The sequence below is a fragment of the Acipenser ruthenus genome, chromosome 28 (genome assembly GCF_902713425.1).
Source record: "Acipenser ruthenus chromosome 28, fAciRut3.2 maternal haplotype, whole genome shotgun sequence".
Classification (NCBI taxonomy): domain Eukaryota; kingdom Metazoa; phylum Chordata; class Actinopteri; order Acipenseriformes; family Acipenseridae; genus Acipenser; species Acipenser ruthenus.
In genome coordinates, this window is record NC_081216.1 from 23721925 (window position 1) to 23739333 (window position 17409).

Genomic DNA, 17409 nt, shown 5'->3' on the forward strand with positions numbered 1-17409 from the left:
ACATTTTTGGCATGAATATCTTGGTGCTGTACATATAATATACTACTACCAGTGCAACAGGGCGCTAACATTTCTGGAGCAAAATAGGTTTTATGGGTGTGATTCGCCAAATATCCTGGTCGCAAATATTTATGGCTTTAACAGTATTTTGTTGAAATATACAGCATAAGTAAATAACATAAATAAATAACAGAAAATGTTTTTGAAGTTCATACCGCATAGTTATCAAAGATTTTTCTTTTTTTTTAGTATGTTTTGTAATTCCTTTTTGTTAAGTTACAGAATTGCTGTTTTTTTATTCAGCCATTTTCTTTTGTTAGGAGTGGAGGTGGAGGGCGTTTCTTTGAAAAGGGGCGGGACTGACAGTGATGTGACCCAGTCACATGTCAGAGGGAGGTGGTGGTGCTTGCCATTTGATTGTTGTCTCCACTGGGTTCTTGTGGAGACGCTATACTGACTAGTGATTAAACAAATACATTACTGAGAAGAAATCAAAGTTTTAGTACTGCTGCAACGTGAGGGGGAGATTTCTCTGTGTAAATTACACCTATGTGTCTACATGTAAATGCTGTACAGTGGATGTGCTGTATATCAAACTGATCAAATATTTCATGCTACTGACAGATCTGATTCTGAACGTACAGCTGTGCTGGAGGATGCAAGCCTCTGTCATGCTTGTTAAAAGCAATGCATTAGCAAACAACACAGTCACTGAGTAGTCACGAATAATAAACAAGGAATGTGTTTACACTGTACAGTACCATAGAAGATTGCACATTGCTCTCTTATCGTTCCTTGCCCGTGCAAAATAATTCTCATGTCTGCTTTTTAGTATGGAATGATGTGACTGTCTAGGAAGGAAACCAGCAAACAAAAAAGGAATGCCTTCGACAGCCTGTTTGTGTTCCCAAATGCGGTTATCATTGCCAGCTCTAAGCAAATGAGCTAAACAGGGTTAAATATGAAAAGAAAACAATGCTCTTGTTCCCTCTCAGGACGGTCAGGATAAATGCCTTTGGTTTAACCCCTTCTGTCTTGGACAGACCTACTGTACCTAGAAATTTTAAAGTAGGATTTTATTTATGCTGTGTCAGACTGCACCAGACATCTGTTTATAAAACAAATGCATATAGTAAATACTGTACAGTAGATGGATGAAAGCACAACGAAGACTACTTAATTAATGAGCCATGGTTGACATTTTAGTTTTAAAAACAAAACAAAGAGAATGTTTTAATTAAGAGTTTTAACAATAGTTTGTCAGGTATTTGGGGTCATTTCCTATTAGGTCCATTATAGAAATGAACCCAGACAGGGCATGCAGAAGAAGAGGATTTCCTCTTGATTCCTTAATTTACGTGTCTCAGAAACGAAGGTAGTTTTTGTCTGCGTTTCATTTTATATAGTGTCCTTTTGCCTTGAAACATCAACTAAGATTATTCTGAAGTTTCGAAGCACCTTCCCTCCCGTTTCCATACTCCAGATCTCTTAGTTCTTGTTAAATCCGGTCACAAAAGAACCACATGATGCATTTTTCTTTAATTTCCTCTGGAAAAAGTGCACCCCCTCAGATTGCAGTCGCCTCTGCACATGACCCATGCCTTGTCATTGATTCCATTTCAGTTGCAATGAATACCGTTAGATTTTTTCCATTTGAAAAGGTAACGATGAGGAATCCATCACTGACACTGTGGCACGGGCTGGGATGGGCTGGCTTCTCATTATCACCTAGGTCTAAATGATGACTAAAGATCTTATAAATCATATGCATTAATATGCCACAGGGATGCAATGAACAGTCATGGCTGAAAACCGCTCAACAACATAAGGAGGGAATGGGCCAGTTTGCCTACATTTACAGTTTTGTTCTTACCGTTTTTAACCTGGAATCATTTGGCCCACCAGCAGGTATAACAGATATCGCCATCCTGTTGCATCTATTTCTCGTGGCTGCCTACAGGCCAATCACAGGTTAAAACATGCTGTATGCTTCTACCTTTCCCCTGGATGTTAGCTTTCTGGGAAGATATAAAGTGCCTGGGGTTGCACTGCTTTGTTGAAGCTCAGCTACTGCATGTCCCTTCTGAAACGAAAGATGTATCTTTTTCCTGTGACAATAAGGTTATCAGTTATGTTATCAAAAGCTTTCATCTCAACAAAGCATCTGACACCCCTGTGACATCAGTGATATGCAAATTCTGCATATGCTAACAGACAGCAGCTTGCATGTGTGACATAGATGTCAGATGACAGATTTCTTGATATTGTGGTTTGCTGTGCGCGATTGCCGAGTTGTCTTTCATTGTTCATTTTTGTTGGCTGTGCGTATTTAAACTTGGAGGTGCAATTGTTTTCTATGTCAGTAATAATCTAAACGTAATTGAATGACGAACTTAACTGAAATGTTAGGGAAAAGTTGTCTTGTAGAATGACGAATGAGAGATGCCAGTGTAGAAATGTATTAAGTGAAACTGCGTATGGTTTTTTCTCTCCTCATCACCCTTCTCTTCAGCACATCCTCTGATTATATGCTGGATACACTAATAGGTGACATGTAGCTCATTATCAGACATTGAAAAGGCCCGGGTTTTATGAGGCGTCATAAACCACAAGCCTGCGATCTGTCATCCGAAACCTCTTCGTAAAGGAAGATGCAAGTTATCTGTTATTCAAATATATTTTTGAAAACTTGTGAAATTCAAATGGTACTTTATGTGGCAGTTAAGGAAGAAAGGAATTGGTTTATCACAGCTTGGTGAAATCTTCCAATCAAAAGCCGGACTCAAGTTCTGTGGCATGTTGGCTTGCATAGAGTATCCAGTAACTGCCCCTTAGCCCATTGACATTTCAATAACTGTGTGTAGCACATCATTCTGGGAATGTGCACATATCCTGTGAGATTATCAATGACTCATTTTGGCAGGCTATTTATTTTTTTTTGTTTTGTTCTTTTAAATGTGTAACATAGTTGGACAGCCTATCCTTTTTGTGTTTGCGGCCTTCATTATGTCACAAGTTTTGCTTGAGATGGCTACTTCAGCCAGAAGAAAAATTGACCAGATGTCCTGCTTTGTCCGGGACAGTCCCTGTAGAGTTTCGTGTCTTGTTTTGAAGACAGGATCTAGAAAGCCGGGGGTGGCAGAGTTGAATGCGGTGCATTTTAATGGGGCGTGGGTGTGTGGAGCAGGAACAGTGTTCTCTTTACTGGCGAGAGGGGAAGTGTGCTCTCAGTGGTGTCTTACCTTTTAAAACAAATTAGAATTTGAGAAAGCAGAACATACAAGGTTTTGTTCTGTTGGTGTGTTTGCATGGGGTAACGCGTGAAAAATGAGAGTCAACGTAATATTGTTGCTTACTACTGTATGTACCGTCTAAATTGCTCATGGGGTTCTGCTACTGATATTAAAACGTTGAAAATGTGTCAAGCTTTCAGGTTGATAGGCGCTTAAAGACGTGATACACGTTTAATTATGAATCCAGACGCTAATTAATGAAATGAAAATACTGCCCTGTATGTGCTTTTAAAACTGCACATTTGCTTCCATCGTACCTGCATTGTATTAGTTGTTTCTTACCCCTTACAAAGATAATAATTAATTATTTGTGAGTGGTCTCCGTAACTTGTTGTCCATCTTAAATAGTTGAAAGGATATATTAGTATGGGTCCTGAAAATGAAGGTGTGCTCTGGATTCTTTTTGGTTTTATTTTAGCTTTGGGTCCACGGTCTGTTATTCGCCGTAGTCCCACGCGCTCTCCTCTCGAGTGCAAGTTCACTTCAGCAAAAGCTTTCCTCAGGATTTATTGTTCTTTTAATAAATTTTTTTTTTTTTTAAAAGATGGACTGTAAAAGGCCTTTGCTGTTGTTTTTTTTTTCATTGTCTTTGCTTTAAAACTCAAGCAATAAGGATGAATGACAGTAGCTGGGACTGGCTTCCGCTTATGGTAAAGCCCTGCTTATCATTATGTATACTGTGTGGCGCTGCAATCAGTTTTGTGGACGTGAAACACGGACTGCGGGCAGAACTGAGACTGCAGTGTGGGCTGAATGAACCTCGAACACAAGGAAGAAACACTTTGTACTCTCCAGTGCCTGACTTCAGGAACTAAAAGCTAATAAATTAATTGTGGGTATCTTCTCTTACAGGGCAGGGCTGTGCTAATCTGGAACTCGGGTATAAAAGAAATGACACTAAATCTTCAAAATCTACACACTGTACCATGGTGGCCTGCTTGATTTCGTAGTGTACTAGAAAACAAATGACTCCTCAGTGACACTTTACATCAAATGTCTTTTAATTACTGTGTATACATAGTAGTTGGTAAATATATGTGTACTTGCACATAATTACAATGTTGTTCTGCATAGTTGCAATATAGTTACTGGAAATTAGATGTTGCATCACAGTTGGGATATTCTAGGCTGATCATTTTTAAGAGGCTGTGTGGTCCAGTGGTTAAAGAAAAGGGCTTGTAATCGGGAGGTCCCCGGTTCAAATCCCACCCCAGCCACTGACACATTGTGTGAAGTCACTTAACCTCTTTGTGCTCCGTCTTTCGGGTGAGATGTTGTTGTAAGTGACTCTGCAGCTGATGCATAGTTCACACACCCTAGCCTCTGTAAGTCGCCCTGGATAAAGGCATCTGATAAATAAACAAAATAATAAGAGAGAACTTTTTCATATAAACATGAATAAATCATATTGTGACCGTGGCTACTAAAATGCTTGTGAGCGTTCTATTCTGAAGACACTAACGAGAATGAGAGACCATTAGTAAAGTACTCCACTGGTCCTGTCCTGTCGACACAGTTGTTTCTTTTTTTTTTGTTTGTTTTTTTAATTATGAAACCTGCTTTTGAAAGGCTGATTTGAATAGGACTGGTTTGTATAGTCCTGCTTTGCAAATGCAGAGCAATGCGAACGCAGGTCATCTGCAAATGAGTGGCTTCTTCTTTGCATCTGGCAGGGTGAGATGTTCCAGGGTAAACAAATGATTCAAAGCAGTCTTACGGCTTCCAGCTGGAATGTTTAGAATGTGAATGTCATCCATGGAACACCTGAATGCAGGAGTGGGTCCATTCGAGGTGTTTAATCAGCCACACTGCTGAGGTACTGGAACAGACTCAGGAATACCTGGGATGGCTCTCCCTGCTGTGCAATGGGAGTCCTATTTCCAGCACAGGAATGTACTGATCTCTAGCACTGGACACATTCAAGGGACTTCATTTGTTAAAATGGATTGCGTGCCACTGGTCTCATTGTAAAAGCAGAGTCATTATATCTGTACACCTCCCTCAGGTGTACAAATATAATGCCACTGGTCTCTTTGTAAAAGCAGAGTCATTATATTTGTACACCTCCCTCAGGTGGTGTTATCGCTCAGGAACCTGCTCCTCCTGTGAAAACCTGTTGCCAGACGCAGGGGGGCAGTGTGGAGCTATTGTACTGTAAATGGAGGAATGCAGAGGGAATTAAGGCAGTGGGGAAAGGCTTAGGAAATGCTGATTAGCACAATCACATCCATTTGATTTTTGCTTAGGAAGGCAGGAAGATATTTCCTGTCATTTTACACTGTTGGCCTCTCCTGTATGCATTCTGTTGAAATGACAGATCACATTTCTGTTTGGAACGGCAGCACAGTGCATCAGGCCAGGGGAGTGCCACAGTAGCGGACAGCCACAAATTGCAGTCTCTACGTTGTTTTCGTCGGTAACGTGGAAAGCTACAGTGAAAGGTCAACGTGGGCAAATTTGCATTGATCTTGAGCACAGCGTTTCGGATGCTGCATCTGGTAGACGAGGCTCTGTAATTAATGTCACAGGCAGATGCCACCAGTTGGACTGGGGCTAGGAGAGGCCAGGGCTTACTGCATGTTGCAGAAGGTCAGTGCTGAAACAGGGCTCGTGTGGATAAGCAGCCACTCAACACGTTTAATAAGGGATCCTTTTTTTCTGTGCTATCTACAGTGATGTGGCCTGTGCATGACAGCTGTCCTTGTGATTTACAGTAAGAAACCAACTTTTTCCAGTTAGTGCATGCATGTAGCATAGTGGAGGTTTCAGCGAAGTGGTATCTAGCAAACCACCAACCTTTTGTGTGTGTCCACCTGTATGGGAGGATATCCTCTGGGTTTTCGTTATATCCTCACGATCACAAAACAAAAGCCTTGAAGTCATTGTCAGTTTCTTGCGGGTTTAGCTGTGAAAAAGCCCCAACAGTTCCAGTCCCATGGAACGGACTTCAGTAAGCAGCCAAGGCTTTTGATCTGCTGCCAGAGCTCGGAACGGAATCCAGTTGCTGATTTTAAAGATTAGTAGTCGGTTTTTTTTGAAGGGATACCTTTAGATCATCTACATTTTAGTTTGCTTTAAGTAGCATCTTCGATTTCAAAGAAGGCATTTTATTAATCGATCGTGTGGAAAAGCAGGGTCTGTTTTCCAGGGATTTTATGCTGGCAATGACAAGCACTTGCGATGGTTTCCTTTATGTACCATAATTAATTCTCGTCAATGGTAATGTCCTTTCTATTGAAATCAGAAGCAATCGAGATGCTACCAGATTTTTCCTGTTTTCATTCAGATCTGAACCCCTGCACTAATCAGGTGCTGTGGCATTTGGGTTCATTACTATAGGCAATAGAAGTGGCTTGCATTCATCTGAAGAGGCCGTTGTCCTTGTTGAGGCTTGTAGCAAAATTAAAAACAATTCGCTGCATTACCTTAACACAAGTTGGCGGCTGCACGCTGCAATAAATTTAGCGGAGACAGCGTGGTTTGCAAGTATGTTTCTTATTCTGGCACAAACTCCTGTACTTTTTCTTCATCCATAGTGTTGGTTCAGCTTGAGACGACACATTTCCAAACAATCTAATTAGGTTAATGCATGTGTGAGGAAGAAGCCTGTGTTTTATCCAAGCTGTTTCGCTGAAGTGCTGGCTGTGGAAACATCCCTAATCTAACCATTAAACAAAATAATTTAGACGAATTGATTCAGTTGCTGTCGGCAGAATGTAGATAACTAAGGCTATATTGCACACAAGGGAGTTTACAATTATCACTTACGTATACTTAACCTTTGGCAATTCACATGCATCGCTGCTAAGCAGCACTGAATCATGCTCAAATGGTCCAGTTGATTTGATGGTCCATTATAATCAGTAAATGGCAAGCCAAATTAAGCTTCTTTCCACACTGTGCAGAACATGAGATTGTCTGTCATTCACCGGCCACCTGCTGCCAATCATACTTGCAGCACTAGGTATCGAGGAGTCTATGGCTACATTGTAAACCCCGAAACTGCTGCAGGCAGGTACTGTAGCTCTGGTGAACACTCACAGTATGGTGGCAGGGGCGATGGTCTTTAAAATCTGGGTTAGGACAGACAGAAAGTGAAAATAAACTAACTGCAACTGTCCATTTCACCGGAAAATGAATCTAAGAACAAAATACGCTAACTGTGGGCTGTACAGTTTACAAGACAGCGTCCTTTACAGGTTCAGAAATTAGCATCTCTATATCTACTGTAGCAGTTTCTCTGTGTAACATGTAATATAATGTTATAGCTGTTAATTACTTGCACTGACTGGTTGGAATTAAAGAATGCAAGTCAAATGTGAAAATCCCCTATCCCCTAGTCTGTCATGTAGCGTATCCTGTTGAATGTGGTCACGTGGCCACCAGACAGGTTAAAGCTGTGTGAGAGTTGTATGCAACTATTCAGCAACAGTCATGGGGAAAGCATCTCAGTCACTGATACCATATGCCATCTTGTGGTCTCTGGCTAAAACTGCAAATCAATTTTAAAAACAACAATAAAATCTTTCTCTTTTTTTACATAAAATTTTAAATGCTATGTGAGCTTAGAAATGTAAAGCATGGCATTTGACACGGGTTACGGACGGCTGATTTAAATAGGATGTTGACTTGATTTGACTGCGTTTTTTTTTTTACCATCTTATAACTGTTTTAATGAGCAGGAAGTATGATGGAACTCTGTAGGAGTGTTCCTTTTGAGCCAGATCATAAAAGCTTGTGTTTGTCAAACCTATTACCAGACCCTATACCTGTTATTGACCCCAGGTCTGCCTGAAGCTGCTGTGTCCCATGCAATCACACTAAACTGCACACTAAAATATGATACGGGTGTAATACATTCTTCTATTTCAGTTAGCAATACCACATCCCCAAAATACACAGGATTCCTCCATCTATGTCTTGACACTAATGTACCCTGTCCTGTCACTCCTTGTTTGCTTTTTCTTAGGCCACGTTAGAAAGATAAATTGAGAAAGCTGTACACGCTAATTGAAAGAAAAAGCAGCTTCCCCCACTCTAATAACTGAGACTTTCAAAGTCCTCCCACTTCCCTGGTTTGAACACTGATAATAATACTGCTTTCAAAACGGGTATATTTATTTATACACATATATATATTTTGGGTCTGTTGTTGTTTTTTTGTAAAGACCTCATCTCTAGCACGCTATATATAAGAAGTGTGGAACGAGTTGTGTAATGTGTTACTATCTATAGATTCTGGTTATAGCACTTTTACCAACCCAGAGGGAACTGGGGTTATTTATAGAGCTGATACAGCACATGCTAATGTCAAGCCTCTATATTAATCCAGACTGTCAATACTGCATTAGTTCAGGGGCTTTGGTAGTTGTTGTTTTTTTTTTTTTTTTTTTGTTTGTACTGTTATTTCAGACACAGTCATTTCTGCGTCGTCCCCTCGCTTGTGTCGTCACGTAAGGCAAAGGTCTAACAGCATCCGAAAGAAGAATGACAGCGGGGACACTTTGAGTAGTAGCCAGAGTAGCAAGGACAGGTACACCAATCATCAAGAGGGGAAGAAAGAGCAAAGTGACCCCGTGGGAGACAGCTGTGAACACAAACAGTCAGTGACGGCCAGAGAGGAAAAGACAATTACATTGTGAATCTCCTTAACATTCCTTGAGACGCCTTTCAGCAACTTGTGGAGTCTGTGCCACGCTGTGTCAGGGCTATGATTAGAACACATGATGATTTACCAGCACGGTTTATAATGGACAAGTCCTAATAAAGTGGCCAGGTCCTACCACTAGCTTACCCTGTCAGCCAAGGCATGCTGCTCTTACTACTTGGAGCTGTTAGGGTTATAAATACCCCTTCATCTCTGGTATAGCTCAGGAAGAGCCACATACATTGGTATATACCTGCTGTAGGACAGACTGGTGCATTATAATGTAGTCAAGTATGGGTGAGCGCTAATGAAGAATGGTACATGATTGATACAAAGTCCGACTCCAGTTGTCCTCCGACCCATGTGGAGTGCTGGTTAAAACTTTGTGTTGCTTTTTCAATCCTGTTGCACTTACATGGGTTGTGCCACCAGATGGCAGAGTTGACAGGGAGCGATGTGTGCACCTTGCTTTTATTGAATGTGCAGAAGTAAAAGATTGACAGTAATGTGGTCACACAAAAATAAAATGTATATGTAATAAAATACACCAGGGTAGATAGATACAGTCTCGTTTAGAGTGAAGTATTAAACATGCTTTTAAATCAGCTGGAATATTCAGTATTCAAAGCTTTGAACGACAGATATTTGTGTACACAGTTAGTGTAGGTGGTGTGGAAACAGGGAAACGGACAGACTGAGAACCAAGGGGATACATACAGTAATGTCCAAATGATTCTACTCCATTAAACCGTGATGCATTTAGAATACTGATATCCACTCATGGATGTGCAGCTGGAGCAGAGAACATACACATTGTATTTGTCACTATTTATTAAAATATCATACTTGATTTACTGTATTTATGTTTGTTCTTGTAACTTGAAAACCCTTCCTGTTAATTCTCTCTCCCTTCAGACTCCACCTCCCTCCTAAAGGCGCCATTCCGTGTTTCACCAGCATTCCCTGCAGCCACCATGGATCCCGGAAGATTAAACATAGGCCGGCAGTCTATAAGTATATCCGTTTCTCTTGGCTAGCGCATAGGAGTAGTAATGCAGTAAGAGCCACGGCAGCAGGAGCAGCACGAGCGCCCCTGTTGCACCACTTCCCTTTGGGAGGAGGGGGCTGCTCTCCAGACCCCCGGCACCCTGCTTCCCTTGTTCACACTAACAGCAGCACTGTAACACACCCCCCAAAGGGGCTAACCTTTCCTACTCCTTCACTGCGATTCCCTGAACAAAGCTGCATGGCCTTTGCTGCACCTTTTGGCCGTTATTCTTTCTTAGACACCCTGTCAAAAAAGCTGTTGATTTAGCCATGCCTGGTTGTCATGTACTGCAATGTGCAATTTTAAAAATAATTGTCCATTGTAATTCTGTATGCATTTGGCCTCATGTATGGAATAGCTGCATTTTGGATTTGCCTGTAATATATCTGCTGCACAATGTGAAGAGCACAGATATTTCTTGAGAGGCTTCTGAAGGTTTGATCATTTAAACTGTGCTTCTTGTTTGTCCCTCTCGGTTGAAAACAGCAGTCAATGGTAGCAAAGGAAAAGAGCAATTTTAACTTTGTTTTCTTACCTTTGCTTGGAAAGATAGTCGGGTTTGCTTTGTTCTTTGCTATTTTTTTTCGGACTGTTACCAAACAGATAACTGCAGTGTAATTCCCCCTGTCCTCTGCGTAATGGTGGATTTGCTAATTGTGTCAAAATAATGGTATATATTACCTGGGCAAGTTTCTGTTTGGCATTCTGTCAATATAGGCAGGATTAATTTTGTTTGGTTTTTATTTGCACAACTTTTTGGGGAACTTGTCATGAGCTGCCTTGTGAATATGTGATGGCAGACATCGCCCACTAGAGGGCACCCCCGTTGCATATTTATTTTCATGGGTCCTGGAGGGCCTGTGTCCCTCATGGTTTTTATTCGAATTGTACACTAAATTAATTAATTGGACCAATTAAGCTTCTGCCATCACATATTCACGAGCCAGCTCACCAAAAAGTTGGTCCAACTAAGTAATTTAGGGTACAGTTGGAACAAAAACCAGGAGGGACACCGGCCCTCTAGGACCAGGATTGGAGACCCCTTCCCTAAGGACATTGATTTGAAAGGGGTTATTTTTATTGCTTGTATTTTTATTTTGTTGCCCTTAGTTACCGCAGATAAACACCTCTTGTTCCTGGTTGGGTCTGACTTGTATTTGAATACCATTCAGTATTTTCTAGTAGAAAAGAGGATTATGTATACTACCCAGACACTTAAAACAATACAAATAATAATAATAAAGAGCCCATTGTATATCAAATTTGAGGGAACATTTTTAAAACTGAGCCATTCTGCTTAAACCTAAACCCTAACAAACTTAGCTGACAGGCATTGTATTTTGATTCCACTTCGTCATTGTAAATGATCATTTTTCTCAGTTGACTAATCTGGATAAATAAAGGTTTTGATTGATTGATTGATTGACTGATTCGATTTCCCCAGTAAAACATTCCTCTCGGCTGATTTTATGGAAAATACATTTGAATTTTTAGTAAATAAATAAATAAATAAATAAATAAATAAAAAATGCACAGTTACTTTGGGAATGCTTTGTTAATAAACGAAGCATTAGAAACAAATATTAAGAAGTGATGTGGTTGTCATTACATGGCTGTAAGCTGATGCCAGTTGATATGACGATAGATACACCCACCAATCGCACCTTGCTTTATGTTTCTTGTTGTGTGTGGGCTTTGAAAAGAAACTGCTTGTGTTTCAGAAAGACCCTGAGCTGTGACTCAGTAACTGCTGATATTTTGCTCCTTGCTGATTTTGGATCCTTGCTCCCTTCTAATCTGACTGTAAAGGTCTCGGTGCCCTTTGGGGTTTGTGTAAGATGACTCATCTTTAAGCAATCTTTTTAGTATTTTTTAATTTTTTTTTATGAGGCAACACGCAACTACTTTTTCAGGAACAGCGGCTTGAAACCTGGATCCAGGAAACGAAGACCTAGTTTGAGTCTCCCCTGGTGTGCCATGCAGTGGGCTGAAACCCAGTCTCCTGAAACCAAGTTCCAAGCCACAAAGTCACTTTGTGTTCCCTCAGCTTAAGTAACACCAGTTTCAACAGTTTACAACTTGCAAGAATCTTATATCTTACTGACGTTTCTTTCTTTTTACAGCTGCATTGTTTTATTCTCCTCAGACACCTCTCGCAGTGTCTAAATCATTTTCTTTGTACAGCTGTTTGCTTCATTATAAATAATGAGTTGAAGTTCAGTTAAATGTTGTCCACTGATGACAAGCAGTTCACTTTATACCATTGTAAATATGTTTCAATAGATTACTTCAGTTAAAGATCTGTATGATCTTGGTCTGCACAGTTTAAGGTTATGGAATGCAGAGGAACTTCATTTTAGTTCTGCAAACATTTACAGAACAATAAATAATCCAGTTTTTCCCTTCAGCATGCAAATACAGTGACACGCATCAAAACACTGCACTGCAGCCAGCTCGGTTCTAACTCTCATTCCCATGCATGGTTCTGCAAGTCAGGGAAACTCAAAGGCACACTGAATTGTTCAGGTATAAAAAAAAATGTTCAGACACTGAAGACATATTAAAGATCTAGAAGAGCAAACAACAAAGCAGTTTATCTCCAGTTATCACTATATGGCGCCTTCATTTTCATAGATTAAAAACCAGTTATCTGTGGCACAATGATTTAGTTTTCCTGTTACAGCATTTAGAAGAAAGAAAAAAAAAAAGAATGTGGCTGCTATGAACTGATTTGAGTATAATCTATAAAATACAGTGGGAGAATCCCCTTTAATACATCAGCCAGCGATCGATAAGTACAGTACAGACATTTACATAAAGAAAACTTCCAAAACCTGTTCTATTACCATCATACGATAGCAATAGCTATTGGTGCATTTTTAAAATGCTTTGCTTGTTTTAATTAAGGCACAGTGAAGATCAACTAAATACACTAGCTAATTTGGAGTACAAAGTACTATTGCATGCATTAAAATAACTGTTGCTTGGAAAGAGATCTGATCTGGCTTCAATCAGGAGTCTATTTCGAGTAACCAAAAGGCTAATAACCTTTGAAAACTATCTGTGACGTACATAAAATCAGGAATGTGAACCTCTCTTTGTTGGGGATAAGTTCCACCTGGAAAGAGGCAGCTTGTTTTGAAACCAGATATCATTGGTAATTCACTGCTACAAACAAACAAGGGAGATGTCAAGATGCATACTGTATATTAAACATTATAAATCCCCAAATTATAATGGATAACACTCGTCTAGAGTCATTTTAATGAAAATTCAAACCAGGAGGAGTCTCAGGTGATGGTGATATTCCCATACCCAACATTGCAATCTATGCCTGTATACACGTTCCTAATATGCACTAATGTGGGAATATTCATTTAGAGTATTGTAATATTGTTAACAGGATACAATACCATAAAGGGTTTGATCTGCAGGTTTCTTTAAAGGAGTTACGAGCAGCAATCGAGCAGCAATTTGTACTGGGACCCCAGAATACACAGGCATGAGCTTTTAATGGACAATGTAATGTAAAAAGTTGCTGTGAAGATTTGTTAATGTTTCAGATTTATTTTCATTGGTCCTTTTCAATTTCAATTCCCAATTCCAATTCTTATTCCCTTTTAACCAATTCCAACCTTGATCGTAATTGCAATCAGCAGCATTCTGCTAAAATGGGCTTTTCACAGTGGCAACAAACTACTTAAACTGAAGTCCCTGTTAGTCAATTAAATTGACTTTAAATGAAGGCAGTTGAACAATCACAAGAAGTATTATGTGTCTAAAATATACATTCCTTGATTTTAAAATTATTATTATTATTATTATTTATTTCTTAGCAGACGCCCTTATCCAGGGCGACTTACAATCGTAAGCAAACAGGAATTCACCCCAGCCCTGATAGTGTCTGTTTTGACATTTCTACTAACAAAAGAGAAAAAACATGTTCCAGCTACAAAACAATCACGAAGAAACAAACACTAATAATAATAAAAAAGGACCCTTTTAGTGAACCCTGTCTTTCCATTAGCATTCTGCCAGCTGTTTAGCTTGTCAGTTCATTTCCCCTAGCGAGCACGAGAATAATTAAGCAGAAAGGATATTTAAATTAAAAAGGGAACTTTTAATGAGAGCACTTGTTTTGTAACAGGGACTTGTTTATAAGGCGACACTCCATGGTAACGCATCAGGAGAGCGCTAGAAACCTCAACGAAGGCTTAGCAATTAGAAGCATGCTTTCAACCCTTGATATTTGTATGTATTTATTTATTTAGTCACAATAGCTGTGTGGTGAATGGGCAAGGTTCAAAAGGCGTATTACCATATGTATTCTCAGAAGTGAAACCTTCTGTAAATATTTTGAAAAGTGGTGCTTTATTAACTAAAGATCCTTGAAATGTTAATAGAATGTTAGGCGCTAGTACATTAGCTGTTGTCTTTCATGTTTGTGCTAGAAGAGGCTGAAGAAACTGGAAATAATTATGAGTATAGCGCCTGCTGTGCTTGCACAATGAGAGTGCTCATGGTTCACTTTGTATAGACTTCATAAAAAAAAAACTCCGGAGTAAACGTGCTTTTCGGTAATCCATTTTTGGATCAGAATAAAGAGAGTAAAATGGGTCAAATTTTGACATGCTCTATCCACTCAACATGGAAGCATGGTTATGTATGTATGTCTCAATGTATTACTGGATCAGGGATACAAAATGGTCAGTCCCCAGTACACAAAGCGGTCTGAGAATTACTGGTACAATTCACAAAAGGTAAACTTCATGTGTTTAAAAACGTGCAAACAAAACCCCATGTCTCATCACACCCACCTCTTAAGTAGCATTACAGGAAACGAGGTCTCATACTTCTAAAAATAGAGCAATGCAAAGAAAAACAATTCTCCAGTTGAGACGTACCTTCTCCTGGACGCCTTTGAAACAGAGCACTTTAGTTGCGTAACGTGTTGACCTTTCAAATGAAAGATGCTGCACATTAGAAAAGCTGGGGCCGTTCTGGATTGTGAAATCGGTCCCAAGTAACAAGCTGGTTTTGCATAGATGGAGGGTGGTGATCAGGAGGCGCTGCTTGTAAACTCCTGGATATTATCAGGATCATCTGCATGCCAGGAGACTCTTTATGAAGGGATTAGGACAGATCCTCCAACCTTTCCCTTTGCATTCATATTCTCTATACGAAAAATAAGCACAACGTAGACTTTCGAGTAAAATAACCTGGGCGGTCCACGAGCAATATTAGAATTATTCTGTCATACTGAGAAGGAAAGCATCCACAGAACCTTGTCTACATGGCTGGGCATGTCTACCATGTAACATCTGAATTGCCAGGTCTAAGATTTCAAAGTAAAACCTATGAGCAAGCCTGGGCTTTGATGGAAGGAACCAGCCCAAACTGTTTTGTCCAAATGTGACTTTACAGAAATCAAGTCGTCGGTTTGGATGTAGGGTTGGGGTTATATAATGGACTTGCTTCGTCTGATGGGTTTAATGGTTCCCATAATAAGCCCCTCCTTGTTATGGTGCTTTTTCTCTGACTGTTCCTGCAATTCTGGATCTACTATTCAAACAGCCCCAGCAGTGGCTTGGCTCATTAGCACACCATCATGCTGAGGCTATACATGGACACACTGTGAGTGTGAATCCCTGTTGAGTGTAATGATCCTCATCCCAATGTGATCACAATGAACAGCGGCAGAAGGACAAAACTGCCATCCAGAGAAATCACACACTTGTTTTAAAGAGCTCAGCACCAAAGAAGCTACAAACAAAGATAATGTACAGCGCTTTCCATCGCAGAAACCCAGCGCGACAGTCCTGACAGCCTACAGTATTCGTTTTATTAAGCGTCTATGACTGAGAGGCAACCTTTTCACTCTGTGGGATGAGTCAAGAGCTGCACCCACCTATCTGTGTTGAAGAAGCGCCTTTAGCATCGAGTCAACCACAAGAAGGCGTATTACAGTTCAGCAACACTTGCCCCCCAGCTGGCTTTGCTGTTGAATGACTAAAAGTCTAAAGGCTAATAACATACTGACATGGAATGGATGACTTAGTAATGTTTCATGGTGACGTGGTGTACTCAACTGTTCTTATTAACTTTTTTTTCCCCCCTCAAGGTTTCCATGCATGACTTGTAAAGGATAACTACCTGAACACAGTGTGAACATTAACATGCAGGGCCAGGGATGGAAATAAGACTCGGGCAGTTTCACCCATTCCAGGTTTTAATGTGTGCTTCAAGTGTATAGTTAACAAGCTCATGTGAGATGTATTGAAATTGTAAAACCTGGAAGGGACACCAGCAGGATTTACACAGCATTACTGACTGGTGGTATTTAGACCCTGTGGTTTCAAACTGTTAGGTGTTTATTTTCCAGAAAAAAATATTTAAAAAATCCTAACTTAAAAAAAAAAAAAAAAGGTATAGGATTAAAATAACTGTAGATTCCATGTCAGCTTTTAAGTGTTCAGTGAAGTTAGTAACTCTCTCTTTCTTTCTTTCTTTCTTTCTTTCTTTCTTTCTCTCTCTCTCTCTCTCTCTCTCTCTCTCTCTCTCTCTCTCTCTCTCTCTCTCTCTCGATATGTTCAAATATAAGTTCAAGAAAAATAAACAGATGTGGTTAGAAACCTGATCGCATGTTAACTTAAAAAACTTCCAGGAAACTGGCATCAGTTTGAAATGTGCTCATTAAAATGTCTTTGGCTGTATATTCCTTAGAAGTAAACTAATCCATGCATGGACGCCATGCACGGGCCTTGGTGCCTTGAGATATCATAAACATTACAATAGCCCAGCTCCTGACTTATTTAGTGTGGTCCGGCCTTTGCCGACTGGGCTCAGTCTAGCTTACTTTGAAGCTTGGTAAAAGTAGAAATTCACTGTTAATAGGGTAGGATGCTGTGGCTGTTCCACCAGTCACTCTGGTATTGCCCATGAAGACTGCCCGGCACACCACTTTCTAAAAAGCTGGGCACCCTGGTACCGAATTTACAATTGCCTGCTTCTTTTTCTATTTCTGTTTCTGTTTCTCTGTCAGCACTGAATAATTAACCCCCGCCGCTCCACCTCTCTACCACTCCAACACGCTCATTCAAATTAATTTGCCAATACTTGGGGGAAAAAAACAGCCTGGCAACAGATCTGTACTGTATCAGTGTGTCAGTGTGTGGGTCAATGACAAAGATAAAATAGGTCGCCTGTTGAAGGGGAAGCAAATACATGTGAATGTGGCCGTTAAGCACACAACACAACAAACCTGTGGTAACAAAGGAAGTAGGACTTTTGATAGGTAAACATACCATGTGGCTAACCACTGTGTACAGCATATACTGTAGATGTCCCCCGTTTAATCACCCGCTACACCTGTTTATAAAACTAGAGTCTTCTAAAATGTGTAAAAAGGTGCCCATTTATAT

The 17409-nt window shown here is 40.1% G+C and overlaps 1 protein-coding gene across 8 annotated transcripts in view; it reads left to right on the forward strand.

Annotated features, from left to right (window-relative positions):
* LOC117434449 (diacylglycerol kinase zeta-like) overlaps nt 1-17409 on the forward strand; it is a 127981-nt gene that overhangs the window by 41347 nt on the left and 69225 nt on the right. For 3 of the 8 annotated variants that reach the window (XM_034057002.3, XM_059003332.1, XM_034057003.3), the window contains exon 2: nt 9856-9954. The exons of the other annotated variants lie outside the window; for them this stretch is intronic. In XM_034057002.3, coding sequence (XP_033912893.3) covers nt 9856-9954 — 99 coding nt within the window. The remainder of the gene's footprint in view (nt 1-9855; nt 9955-17409) is intronic. 8 annotated transcript variants of the gene reach the window in all.